This window comes from Oncorhynchus gorbuscha, unplaced genomic scaffold (genome assembly GCF_021184085.1).
Source record: "Oncorhynchus gorbuscha isolate QuinsamMale2020 ecotype Even-year unplaced genomic scaffold, OgorEven_v1.0 Un_scaffold_606, whole genome shotgun sequence".
NCBI classification, from domain to species: domain Eukaryota; kingdom Metazoa; phylum Chordata; class Actinopteri; order Salmoniformes; family Salmonidae; genus Oncorhynchus; species Oncorhynchus gorbuscha.
Genome location: NW_025745733.1, coordinates 229,525 through 245,000, shown reverse-complemented (window position 1 = coordinate 245,000; position 15,476 = coordinate 229,525). Strand labels below are relative to the sequence as shown.

Genomic DNA, 15,476 nt, shown 5'->3' with positions numbered 1-15,476 from the left:
GGACAGGACAGGAAATGGGGGAAAACACAGTCAGTCTGTGAGGACAGGACAGGAAATGGGGGAAACACAGTCAGTCTGTGAGGACAGGACAGGAAATGGGGGAAAACACAGGACCGGTTTCCCCAACACAGATTAATAATAATCCCGGACTACGAGACACGTTGAATGGAGAAGGAGGACGAAGTGGGCTTTAATCTGTGTGAACGAAAAAACCTTCCTCCTCGCATCACATGTCAACGTTAAAACAGGAAGTTGGGGTCTCTAAGTTACAGTTAGGCACAGCCATTAAACAGAGGAGGGTAACCTGGTCTAATCTAATCCTGTCTGCATCATTTATTCTCCCATAACATAGTATCATTGAGAGCTACTGGGAATTTTGCAATCCTAGACACTTTGGTGAGAGAGAGTACAGTTTGTGTCCTCTTGTCTCTGACTCCCGGGGTCATTCCTCCACTTGGCCTCTAGGTGGAGCCCTCTCTCCAAACAGCACAGCTCGCCATCGAGGAAGGAGACAGAAGGGATCTATAAAGGAGGTTCCTCTATACACAGAAAGACCCCTGGGGGCTAACTGGACTGTGTACGTGTGAATGGACATGTATGTGTGTATGGACATGTATGTGTGTATGGACATGTATGTGTGGATGGACATGTATGTGTGGATGGACATGTATGTGTGAATGGACATGTATGTGTGTATGGACATGTATGTGTGTATGGACATGTATGTGTGTATGGACATGTATGTGTGTATGGACATGTATGTGTGTATGGACATGTATGTGTGATTGGACATGTATGTGTGATTGGACATGTATGTGTGTATGGACATGTATGTGTGTATGGACATGTATGTGTGTATGGACACGTGTGTATGGACATGTATGTGTGTATGTGTGTATGGACATGTATGTGTGAATGGACATGTATGTGTGAATGGACATGTATGTGTGTATGGACATGTATGTGTGTATGGACACGTGTGTATGGACATGTATGTGTGTATGGACATGTATGTGTGTATGGACATGTATGTGTGTATGGACATGTATGTGTGTATGGACATGTATGTGTGAATGGACATGTATGTGTGTATGGACACGTGTGTATGGACATGTATGTGTGTATGGACATGTATGTGTGTATGGACATGTATGTGTGAATGGACATGTATGTGTGTATGGACACGTGTGTATGGACATGCATGTGTGTATGGACATGTATGTGTGAATGGACATGTATGTGTGTATGGACACGTGTGTATGGACATGTATGTGTGAATGGACATGTATGTGTGTATGGACACGTGTGTGTGAATGGACATGTATGTGTGAATGGACATGTATGTGTGAATGGACATGTATGTGTGTATGGACATGTATGTGTGTATGGACATGTATGTGTGTATGGACATGTATGTGTGAATGGACATGTATGTGTGTATGGACATGTATGTGTGAATGGACATGTATGTGTGTATGGACATGTATGTGTGAATGGACATGTATGTGTGGATGGACATGTATGTGTGGATGGACATGTATGTGTGAATGGACATGTATGTGTGAATGGACATGTATGTGTGGATGGACATGTATGTGTGAATGGACATGTATGTGTGAATGGACATGTATGTGTGTATGGACATGTATGTGTGAATGGACATGTATGTGTGAATGGACATGTATGTGTGAATGGACATGTATGTGTGTATGGACATGTATGTGTGTATGGACATGTATGTGTGGATGGACATGTATGTGTGTATGGACATGTATGTGTGTATGGACATGTATGTGTGAATGGACATGTATGTGTGGATGTACATGTATGTGTGTATGGACATGTATGTGTGGATGGACATGTATGTGTGTATGGACATGTATGTGTGAATGGACATGTATGTGTGTATGGACATGTATGTGTGGATGGACATGTATGTGTGAATGGACATGTATGTGTGAATGGACATGTATGTGTGTATGGACATGTATGTGTGGATGGACATGTATGTGTGGATGGACATGTATGTGTGGATGGACATGTATGTGTGGATGGACATGTATGTGTGGATGGACATGTATGTGTGTATGGACATGTATGTGTGTATGGACATGTATGTGTGTATGGACATGTATGTGTGGATGGACATGTATGTGTGGATGGACATGTATGTGTGTATGGACGCGTGTGGATGGACATGTATGTGTGGATGGACATGTATGTGTGTATGGACACGTGTGGATGGACATGTATGTGTGGATGGACATGTATGTGTGGATGGACATGTATGTGTGGATGGACATGTATGTGTGTATGGACATGTATGTGTGTATGGACACGTGTGGATGGACATGTATGTGTGGATGGACATGTATGTGTGGATGGACATGTATGTGTGGATGGACATGTATGTGTGTATGGACATGTATGTGTGTATGGACACGTGTGGATGGACATGTATGTGTGGATGGACATGTATGTGTGGATGGACATGTATGTGTGGATGGACATGTATGTGTGTATGGACATGTATGTGTGTATGGACATGTATGTGTGTATGGACACGTGTGGATGGACATGTATGTGTGGATGGACATGTATGTGTGTATGGACATGTATGTGTGTATGGACAAGTGTGGATGGACATGTATGTGTGGATGGACATGTATGTGTGGATGGACATGTATGTGTGGATGGACATGTATGTGTGTATGGACACGTGTGGATGGACATGTATGTGTGGATGGACATGTATGTGTGTATGGACACGTGTGGATGGACATGTATGTGTGGATGGACATGTATGTGTGTATGGACATGTATGTGTGGATGGACATGTATGTGTGTATGGACATGTATGTGTGGATGGACATGTATGTGTGTATGGACATGTATGTGTGGATGGACATGTATGTGTGTATGGACATGTATGTGTGAATGGACATGTATGTGTGTATGGACATGTATGTGTGGATGGACATGTATGTGTGGATGGACATGTATGTGTGGATGAACATGTATGTGTGTATGGACATGTATGTGTGTATGGACATGTATGTGTGGATGGACATGTATGTGTGGATGGACATGTATGTGTGTATGGACGCGTGTGGATGGACATGTATGTGTGGATGGACATGTATGTGTGTATGGACACGTGTGGATGGACATGTATGTGTGGATGGACATGTATGTGTGGATGGACATGTATGTGTGGATGGACATGTATGTGTGTATGGACATGTATGTGTGTATGGACACGTGTGGATGGACATGTATGTGTGGATGGACATGTATGTGTGGATGGACATGTATGTGTGTATGGACATGTATGTGTGTATGGACATGTATGTGTGTATGGACACGTGTGGATGGACATGTATGTGTGTATGGACATGTATGTGTGTATGGACAAGTGTGGATGGACATGTATGTGTGGATGGACATGTATGTGTGGATGGACACGTGTGGATGGACATGTATGTGTGGATGGACATGTATGTGTGTATGGACACGTGTGGATGGACATGTATGTGTGGATGGACACGTGTATGTGTATGTGTGGATGGACATGTATGTGTGAATGGACATGTATGTGTGTATGGACATGTATGTGTGTATGGACATGTGTGATGGACATGTATGTGTGGATGGACATGTATGTGTGGATGAACATGTATGTGTGGATGGACATGTATGTGTGTATGGACATGTATGTGTGGATGGACATGTATGTGTAGATGGACATGTATGTGTGAATGGACATGTATGTGTGTATGGACATGTATGTGTGGATGGACATGTATGTGTGGATGGACATGTATGTGTGGATGGACATGTATGTGTGTATGGACATGTATGTGTGTATGGACATGTATGTGTGTATGGACATGTATGTGTGTATGGACATGTATGTGTGTATGGACATGTATGTGTGGATGGACATGTATGTGTGTATGGACATGTATGTGTGTATGGACATGTATGTGTGTATGGACATGTATGTGTGGATGGACATGTATGTGTGTATGGACATGTATGTGTGTATGGACATGTATGTGTGGATGGACATGTATGTGTGTATGGACATATGGACATGTATGTGTGTATGGACATGTATGTGTGTATGGACATGTATGTGTGGATGGACATGTATGTGTGTATGGACATGTATGTGTGTATGGATATGTATGTGTGTATGGACATGTATGTGTGTATGGACATGTATGTGTGTATGGACATGTATGTGTGTATGGACATGTATGTGTGGATGGACATGTATGTGTGTATGGACATGTATGTGTGTATGGACATGTATGTGTGTATGGACATGTATGTGTGTATGGACATGTATGTGTGTATGGACATGTATGTGTGTATGGACATGTATGTGTGGATGGACGTTTACAGCAGGTGGAAAAGGTAACAAAACAAAAAATAATTTTCCAGAAAAAAATACATTTTCTTCTTCTTTATTTTTATTTTTAAAGTCAACATGCATATTAAATGAAATGCAGCGTCTGAATATATTACAGGCCTATGCCCGTGTTATAGAGAGAGGTTCATAAGCCATGCACAGGCTAGGCTACGGCTCTGGCACTATTCATACAGAGTTGAACAAAAGGCTGCCATCCTTTGAGAGATGGAGAAACGGGGAGGAATTCAAGCAAAGCCACATTGCAGGATTCACACAGTAGCAAACAGACCACGAACTCATTGCAAGGAGGACTGAGTGTCTGCAGGTTTTCGCCCCCAACTCCCGTTCTTGCTGGAGGAATTAAGGTCACTCATTAATTAGGATCTCCCTTCATCTGGTTGTCTAGGTTTTAATTGAATTGGGAAAAAACAAAAACACAGACACTCGACCCTCGGTAGAATACAGCAGGCTGTAGCTGAATGGACGTGGGTACTGTAGAATACAGGAGGCTGTAGCTGAATGGACGTGGGTACTGTAGAATACAGGAGGCTGTAGCTGAATGGACGTGGGTACTGTAGAATACAGGAGGCTGTTGCTGAATGGACCTGGGTATTGTAGAATACAGTTGGCTGTAGTTGAATGGAGGCTGTAGCGAATGGACTGTAGAATACAGGAGGCTGTAGCTGAATGGACGTGGGTACTGTAGAATACAGGAGGCTGTAGCTGAATGGACGTGGGTACTGTAGAATACAGGAGGCTGTAGCTGAATGGACGTGGGTACTGTAGAATACAGGAGGCTGTAGCTGAATGGACGTGGGTACTGTAGAATACAGGAGGCTGTAGCTGAATGGACGTGGGTACTGTAGAATACAGGAGGCTGTAGCTGAATGGACGTGGGTACTGTAGAATACAGGAGGCTGTAGCTGAATGGACGTGGGTACTGTAGAATACAGGAGGCTGTAGCTGAATGGACGTGGGTACTGTAGAATACAGGAGGCTGTAGCTGAATGGACGTGGGTACTGTAGAATATAGGAGGCTGTAGCTGAATGGACCTGGGTACTGTAGAATACAGGAGGCTGTAGCTGAATGGACGTGGGTACTGTAGAATACAGGAGGCTTTAGCTGAATGGACGTGGGTACTGTAGAAACAGGAGGCTGTAGCTGAATGAACGTGGGCACTAGAATACAGGAGGCTGTAGCTGTGTTAGCTACAGTATACTGTAGAATACAGGAGGCTGTAGTTGAATGGAGCTACAGTATACTGTAGAAACAGGAGGCTGTGTTGGCTACAGTATACTGTGGAAACAGGAGGTTGTGTTAGCTACAGTATACTGTAGAATACAGGAGGCTGTAGTTGTGTTAGCTACAGTATACTGTAGAATACAGGAGGCTGTATACTGTGAATAGGAGGCTGTAGCAGTATACTGTAGAATACAGGAGGCTGTAGGTGTTAGCTGTATACTGTAGAATACAGGAGGCTGTAGCTGTGTTAGCTAGTATACTGTAGAATACAGGAGGCTGTAGCTGTGTTAGCTACAGTATACTGTAGAATACAGGAGGCTGTAGCTGTGTTAGCTACAGTATACTGTAGAATACAGGAGGCTGTAGCTGTGTTAGCTACAGTATACTGTAGAAACAGGAGGCTGTAGCTGTGTTAGCTACAGTATACTGTAAATCACTCTCAGGCAGGTGATTCCAGTATTCTGAATTGCAGGGTAGTATGAGTGTAAACAATGATCCCGCATAAACATATATATTATGTATTGCAGAAACAACATTGTCTGAGCACATAACAAACCTCCTCCTCTCGCTGTTTTCATTTCTTTCTCCATCCCTCACTTTCCCCACTCCATCCCTCACTCTCCCCTCTCCATCCCTCACTCTTCTCCTCTCCATCCCTCACTCTCCCCTCTCCATCCCTCACTCTCCCCTCTCCATCCCTCACTCTTCTCCTCTCCATCCCTCACTCTCCCCTCTCCATCCTCACTCTCCCCATCCCTCACTCTCCCCCTCTCCATCCCTCACTCTCCCCTCTCCATCCCTCACTCTCCCCTCTCCATCCCTCACTCTCCCCTCTCCATCCCTCACTCTCCCCTCTCCATCCCTCACTCTCCCTCCATCCCTCACTCTCCCCTCTCCATCCCTCACTCTCCCCTCTCCATCCCTCACTCTCCCCTCTCCATCCCTCACTCTTCTCCTCTCCATCCCTCACTCTCTCTCTCTCCATCCCTCACTCTCCCCCTCTGTTTTTCTCTCTCCATGTATCTCTGCTCTTCCAGCCCTGTGTGACTGCTTCCAGGACATATAAACTCATTCTGAGAAAATATATTCATATATGAAGTTTAAATGCATTTCTTATCAATAATGTCTTTAGTAAAACTCAATAAAATGTTCAAAATCCAAGGTGTGGTGGCCACCGAAAACATCTCTCCTTTGTTTAAAAAAAAAAGTTCCTCTTTCTTTCTTTCAGCCTCTTTCTCGTGTTCCGATTGGGGGAAACAGTCGACCAACAATTTTGCAGTCAAAACAGGAAACAGGAAGCTGTGAGCAGGAAGCTGGAGCTGCTGCTGTGTGCGACGCACTCTGTGATCCCCCTCAGAGGTGGCTCTCTGATTCGCTCCTGTCCAAGGCTCCATTGGTTCCATTGGTTCCGTGGGTCCCGTTCTCCATTGGAAAGCAGGACAGGGCCAGACCGTGGACGGTCAGGTTACTCTCGTTCAGCCTCCTGACGCGGAATGTCTCATAGTGGATGTTGTGGGTCACGTCCTTCAGGTCCTGCAGGTGGGACCTTTCAGGAAACACAGACAAACACAAAAACATTAATTTATTTGCATGTTTATTTATGTAAATAGGTTCAAATATATAATGTTGTAGACAAAAACACAAACAGCATCAGGGCAGATAGACAGCTGAACAACAGATGATTAAGGACAGACAGCTGATATGAAGGATGATGAAGGACAGACAGCTGATATGATGAAGGATAGACAGCTGATATGATGGATGATGAAGGATAGACAGCTGATATGAAGGATGATGAAGGATAGACAGCTGATATGATGAAGGACAGACAGCTGATATGAAGGATGATGAAGGATAGACAGCTGATATGATGAAGGATAGACAGCTGATATGATGAAGGACAAACAGCTGATATGATGAAGGACAGACAGCTGATATGAAGGATGATGAAGGATAGACAGCTGATATGATGAAGGATAGACAGCTGATATGAAGGATGATGAAGGACAGACAGCTGATATGATGAAGGATAGACAGCTGATATGATGAAGGATAGACAGCTGATATGAAGGATGATGAAGGATAGACAGCTGATATGATGGATGATGAAGGACAGACAGCTGATATGATGAAGGATAGACAGCTGATATGATGAAGGATAGACAGCTGATATGATGGATGATGAAGAATAGACAGCTGATATGATGAAGGACAGACAGCTGATATGATGAAGGATAGACAGCTGATATGATGAAGAATAGACAGCTGATATGATGAAGAATAGACAGCTGATATGATGAAGGATAGACAGCTGATATGATGAAGGATAGACAGCTGATATGATGAAGGATAGACAGCTGATATGATGAAGGATAGACAGCTGATATGATGAAGGATAGACAGCTGATATGATGAAAGATAGACAGCTGATATGATGGATGATGAAGGACAGACAGCTGATATGATGAAGGACAGACAGCTGATATGATGAAGGATAGACAGCTGATATGATGGATGATGAAGGATAGACAGCTGATATGAAGGATGATGAAGGATAGACAGCTGATATGATGAAGGACAGACAGCTGATATGAAGGATGATGAAGGATAGACAGCTGATATGATGAAGGATAGACAGCTGATATGAAGGATGATGAAGGACAGACAGCTGATATGATGAAGGATAGACAGCTGATATGATGAAGGATAGACAGCTGATATGAAGGATGATGAAGGATAGACAGCTGATATGATGGATGATGAAGGACAGACAGCTGATATGATGAAGGATAGACAGCTGATATGATGAAGGATAGACAGCTGATATGATGGATGATGAAGAATAGACAGCTGATATGATGAAGGACAGACAGCTGATATGATGAAGGATGACAGCTGATATGATGAAAGGATGACAGCTGATATGATGAAGAATAGACAGCTGATATGATGAAGGATAGACAGCTGATATGATGACAGCTGATATGACAGCTGATATGATGAAGGATAGACAGCTGATATGATGAAGGATAGACAGCTGATATGATGAAGGATAGACAGCTGATATGATGAAAGATAGACAGCTGATATGATGGATGATGAAGGACAGACAGCTGATATGATGAAGGACAGACAGCTGATATGATGAAGGATAGACAGCTGATATGATGGATGATGAAGGACAGACAGCTGATATGATGAAGGACAGACAGCTGATATGATGGATGATGAAGGACAGACAGCTGATATAACGGATGATGAAGGATAGACAGCTGATATGATGAAGGACAGACAGCTGATATGATGGATGATGAAGAATAGACAGCTTATATGATGAAGGACAAACAGCTGATATGATGAAGGGTAGACAGCTGATATGATGAAGAATAGACAGCTGATATGAAGGATGATGAAGGACAGACAGCTGATATGATGAAGGACAGACAGCTGATATGAAGGATGATGAAGGACAGACAGCTGATATGAAGGATGATGAAGGATAGACAGCTGATATGATGAAGGATAGACAGCTGATATGATGATGGACAGACAGCTGATATGATGGATGATGAAGGATAGACAGCTGATATGATGGATGATGAAGGACAGACAGCTGATATGATGGATGATGAAGGACAGACAGCTGATATGATGAAGGATAGACAGCTGATATGAAGGATGATGAAGGACGGACAGCTGATATGATGAAGGACAGACAGCTGATATGATGAAGGACAGACAGCTGATATGATGGATGATGAAGAATAGACAGCTGATCAACAGATGATGGAGGCCTGGACCTCTAGACCACCCCAGGCAGCATGTGGTCCAGAGGCAGAGGCCTGGACCTGATAGACCACCCCAGGCAGCATGTGGTCCAGAGGCAGAGGCCTGGACCTGATATGAGATGAAGGACCACCCCAGGCAGCATGTGGTCCAGATGAGAGGCCTGGACCTCTAGACCACCCCAGGCAGCATGTGGTCCAGAGGCAGAGGCCTTGACCTCTAGACCACCCCAGGCAGCATGTGGTCCAGAGGCAGAGGCCTGGACCTCTAGACCACCCCAGGCAGCATGCGGTCCAGAGGCAGAGGCCTGGACCTCTAGACCACCCCAGGCAGCATGCGGTCCAGAGGCAGAGGCCTGGACCTCTAGACCACCCCAGGCAGCATGTGGTCCAGAGGCAGAGGCCTTGACCTCTAGACCACCCCAGGCAGCATGCGGTCCAGAGGCAGAGGCCTGGACCTCTAGACCACCCCAGGCAGCATGCGGTCCAGAGGCAGAGGCCTGGACCTCTAGACCACCCCAGGCAGCATGTGGTCCAGAGGCAGAGGCCTGGACCTCTAGACCACCCCAGGCAGCATGTGGTCCAGAGGCAGAGGCCTTGACCTTGACCTGAGGATGACATGCTGCCTGGGGTGGTCCAGAGGCAGAGGCCTGGACCTCTAGACCACCCCAGGCAGCATGTGGTCCATAGGCAGAGGCCTGGACCTCTAGACCACCCCAGGCAGCATGTGGTCCAGAGGCAGAGGCCTGGACCTCTATTGATATGACCACCCCAGGCAGCATGCGGTCCAGAGGCAGAGGCCTGGACCTCTAGACCACCCCAGGCAGCATGCGGTCCAGAGGCAGAGGCCTGACCTCTAGACCACCCCAGGCAGGTGTACGTGTAACTGGAACTCACCTAATCAGCAGATCTCTCAAGTTGGTAAACTCACAATGTGCCACGTTTTCAACTATGGACATACAGAATAGAACAGACTGATTAAAACAGGTTCAAATCAGTCATTGCACCACATCCATGGAACACCAGCCCTTTGTCTCTCTCTCTCTCTCTCTCTCTCTCAGCTCCTATGATCTCTCTCTCTCTCTCTCTCTCTCTCTCTCTCTCTCTCTCTCTCTCTCTCTCTCTCTCTCTCTCTCTCTCTCTCTCTCTCTCTCTCTCAACACGTGTCTGCTTCCTGCACTGCAACTTCCTCATTACTAACAGTAGAGGGCAGTGAAGCACATGACTCCAGAATGAAACTGCATTGGGATATGATGTTTTATTTAACCTGGCCTGTCAGTTAAGAACCAGTTCTTATTTAATAATGCACATTATTACTATTAATACTACTCATATGTATATTACTACTACTACTACTACTCATTATGCATATTATTATTACTACTACTACTCATTATGCATATTATTATTACTACTACTCATTATGCATATTATTATTACTATTAATACTACTCATATGTATATTACTACTACTACTACTACTCATTATGTATATTATTATTACTACTACTACTACTCATTATGTATATTGTTACTACTACTACTCATTATGTATATTATTATTACTACTACTACTACTCATTATGTATATTATTATTACTACTACTACTCATTATGTATATTATTATTACTACTACTACTACTCATTATGTATATTATTATTACTACTACTACTCATTATGCATATTATTATTACTACTACTACTACTCATTATGTATATTATTATTACTACTACTACTACTCATTATGTATATTATTATTACTACTACTACTCATTATGTATATTATTATTACTACTACTACTACTCATTATGTATATTATTATTACTACTACTACTCATTATGCATATTATTATTACTACTACTACTACTCATTATGTATATTATTATTACTACTACTACTCATTATGCATATTATTATTACTACTACTACTACTCATTATGTATATTATTATTACTACTACTACTACTCATTATGTATATTATTATTACTACTACTACTACTCATTATGTATATTATTATTACTACTACTACTACTCATTATGTATATTATTATTACTACTACTACTACTCATTATGTATATTATTATTATTACTACTACTACTCATATGTATATTATTATTACTACTACTACTACTCATTATGTATATTATTACTACTACTACTACTCATTATGCATATTATTACTACTACTACTACTACTCATTATGTATATTATTACTACTACTACTACTCATTATGCATATTATTACTACTACTACTACTACTCATAATGCATATTATTATTACTACTACTACTACTCATTATGTATATTATTATTACTACTACTACTCATATGTATATTATTACTACTACTACTCATAATGCATATTATTATTACTACTACTACTACTCATTATGTATATTATTACTACTACTACTACTCATTATGCATATTATTACTACAACTACTCATAATGCATATTATTATTACTACTACTACTACTCATTATGTATATTATTACTACTACTACTACTCATTATGCATATTATTATTACTACTACTACTCATATGTATATTATTACTACTACTACTCATTATGCATATTATTATTACTACTACTCATTATGCATATTATTATTACTACTACTCATTATGCATATTATTATTACTACTACTCAGTATGTATATTATTATTACTACTACTCATTATGCATATTATTATTACTACTACTCATTATGTATATTATTATTACTACTACTACTACTCATTATGCATATTATTACTACAACTACTCATAATGCATATTATTATTACTACTACTACTACTCATTATGTATATTATTACTACTACTACTACTCATTATGCATATTATTATTACTACTACTACTACTCATTATGTATATTATTACTACTACTACTACTCATTATGTATATTATTATTACTACTACTACTACTCATTATGTATATTATTATTACTACTCATTATGTATATTATTATTACTACTACTACTCATTATGCATATTATTATTACTACTACTACTACTCATTATGTATATTATTATTACTACTACTACTACTACTCATTATGTATATTATTACTACTACTACTACTACTCATTATGTATATTATTACTACTACTACTACTACTACATTATGTATATTATTATTACTATACTACTACTACTCATTATGTATATTATTATTACTACTACTACTCATTATGCATATTATTATTACTACTACTACTACTCATTATGTATATTATTACTACTACTACTACTCATTATGTATATTATTATTACTACTACTACTACTCATTATGTATATTATTATTACTACTCATTATGCATATTATTATTACTACTACTCATTATGTATATTATTACTACTACTACTACTCATTATGTATATTATTATTACTACTACTACTCATTATGTATATTATTATTACTACTCATTATGTATATTATTATTACTACTACTACTACTCATTATGTATATTATTATTACTACTCATTATGTATATTATTATTACTACTACTACTACTCATATGTATATTATTATTATTACTACTACTACTACTACTCATTATGTATATTATTACTACTACTACTACTACTCATTATGTATATTATTATTACTACTACTACTACTACTCATTATGTATATTATTACTACTACTACTACTACTCATTATGTATATTATTACTACTACTACTACTACTCATTATGCATATTATTATTACTACTACTACTACTCATTATGTATATTATTACTACTACTACTACTCATTATGTATATTATTATTACTACTACTACTACTCATTATGTATATTATTATTACTACTACTACTACTCATATGTATATTATTACTACTACTACTACTCATTATGCATATTATTACTACTACTACTACTATTCATAATGCATATTATTATTACTACTACTACTACTCATTATGTATATTATTATTACTACTACTACTCATATGTATATTATTACTACTACTACTCATAATGCATATTATTATTACTACTACTACTACTCATTATGTATATTATTACTACTACTACTACTCATTATGCATATTATTACTACAACTACTCATAATGCATATTATTATTACTACTACTACTACTCATTATGTATATTATTACTACTACTACTACTCATTATGTATATTATTACTACTACTACTACTCATTATGTATATTATTATTACTACTACTCATATGTATATTATTACTACTACTACTACTACTCATTATGTATATTATTACTACTACTACTACTCATTATGTATATTATTACTACTACTACTACTCATTATGTATATTATTATTATTACTACTACTCATATGTATATTATTATTATTACTACTACTCATATGTATATTATTACTACTACTACTCATTATGTATATTATTATTACTACTACTACTCATTATGTATATTATTACTACTACTACTACTCATTATGTATATTATTACTACTACTACTACTCATTATGTATATTATTATTACTACTACTACTCATTATGTATATTATTATTACTACTACTACTCATTATGTATATTATTATTACTACTACTACTACTCATTATGTATATTATTATTACTACTACTACTCATTATGTATATTATTACTACTACTACTACTCATTATGTATATTATTACTACTACTACTATCATTATGTATATTATTATTACTACTACTCTACTCATATGTATATTATTATTATTACTACTACTCATATGTATATTATTACTACTACTACTCATTATGTATATTATTATTACTACTACTACTCATTATGTATATTATTACTACTACTACTACTCATTATGTATATTATTACTACTACTACTACTCATTATGTATATTATTATTACTACTACTACTCATTATGTATATTATTACTACTACTACTAATTATGTATATTATTATTATTACTACTACTACTCATATGTATATTATTATTACTACTACTCATTATGCATATTATTATTACTACTACTCATTATGCATATTATTATTACTACTACTCATATGTATATTATTATTACTACTACTCATTATGCATATTATTATTACTACTACTCAGTATGTATATTATTATTACTACTACTCATTATGCATATTATTATTACTACTACTCATTATGTATATTATTATTACTACTACTACTACTCATTATGCATATTATTACTACAACTACTCATAATGCATATTATTATTACTACTACTACTACTCATTATGCATATTATTACTACAACTACTCATAATGCATATTATTATTACTACTACTACTCATATGTATATTATTATTACTACTACTCATTATGCATATTATTATTACTACTACTCATTATGCATATTATTATTACTACTACTACTACTCATTATGCATATTATTACTACAACTACTCATAATGCATATTATTATTACTACTACTACTAATTATGCATATTATTATTACTACTACTCATTATGTATATTATTACTACTACTCATTATGCATATTATTATTATTACTACTACTACTCATAATGCATATTATTATTACTACTACTACTACTCATTATGTATATTATTACTACTACTACTACTCATTATGCATATTATTACTACAACTACTCATAATGCATATTATTATTACTACTACTACTACTCATTATGTATATTATTACTACTACTACTACTCATTATGTATATTATTATTACTACTACTACTACTCATTATGCATATTATTACTACAACTACTCATAATGCATATTATTATTACTACTACTACTAATTATGCATATTATTATTACTACTACTCATTATGTATATTATTACTACTACTCATTATGCATATTATTATTACTACTACTACTCATTATGCATATTATTATTACTACTACTACTCATTATGCATATTATTATTACTACTACTCATTATGTATATTATTACTACTACTACTACTCATTATGCATATTATTATTACTACTACTACTACTCATTATGTATATTATTACTACTAC

General features: G+C 37.9%; 1 protein-coding gene across 1 annotated transcript in view; it reads right to left on the bottom strand.

Moving 5' to 3' along the window:
• Nucleotides 1-6,648: 6,648 nt before the first annotated feature.
• Nucleotides 6,649-15,476, bottom strand: part of LOC124019468 (neuronal-specific septin-3-like) — a 127,183-nt gene continuing 118,355 nt past the window's right edge. The window contains exons 10-11 of the mRNA XM_046334814.1: nt 10,343-10,394; nt 6,649-7,206 (exon numbers count right to left, since the gene is read on the bottom strand). Coding sequence (XP_046190770.1) covers nt 7,014-7,206; nt 10,343-10,394 — 245 coding nt within the window. The 3' untranslated portion in view covers nt 6,649-7,013. The remainder of the gene's footprint in view (nt 7,207-10,342; nt 10,395-15,476) is intronic.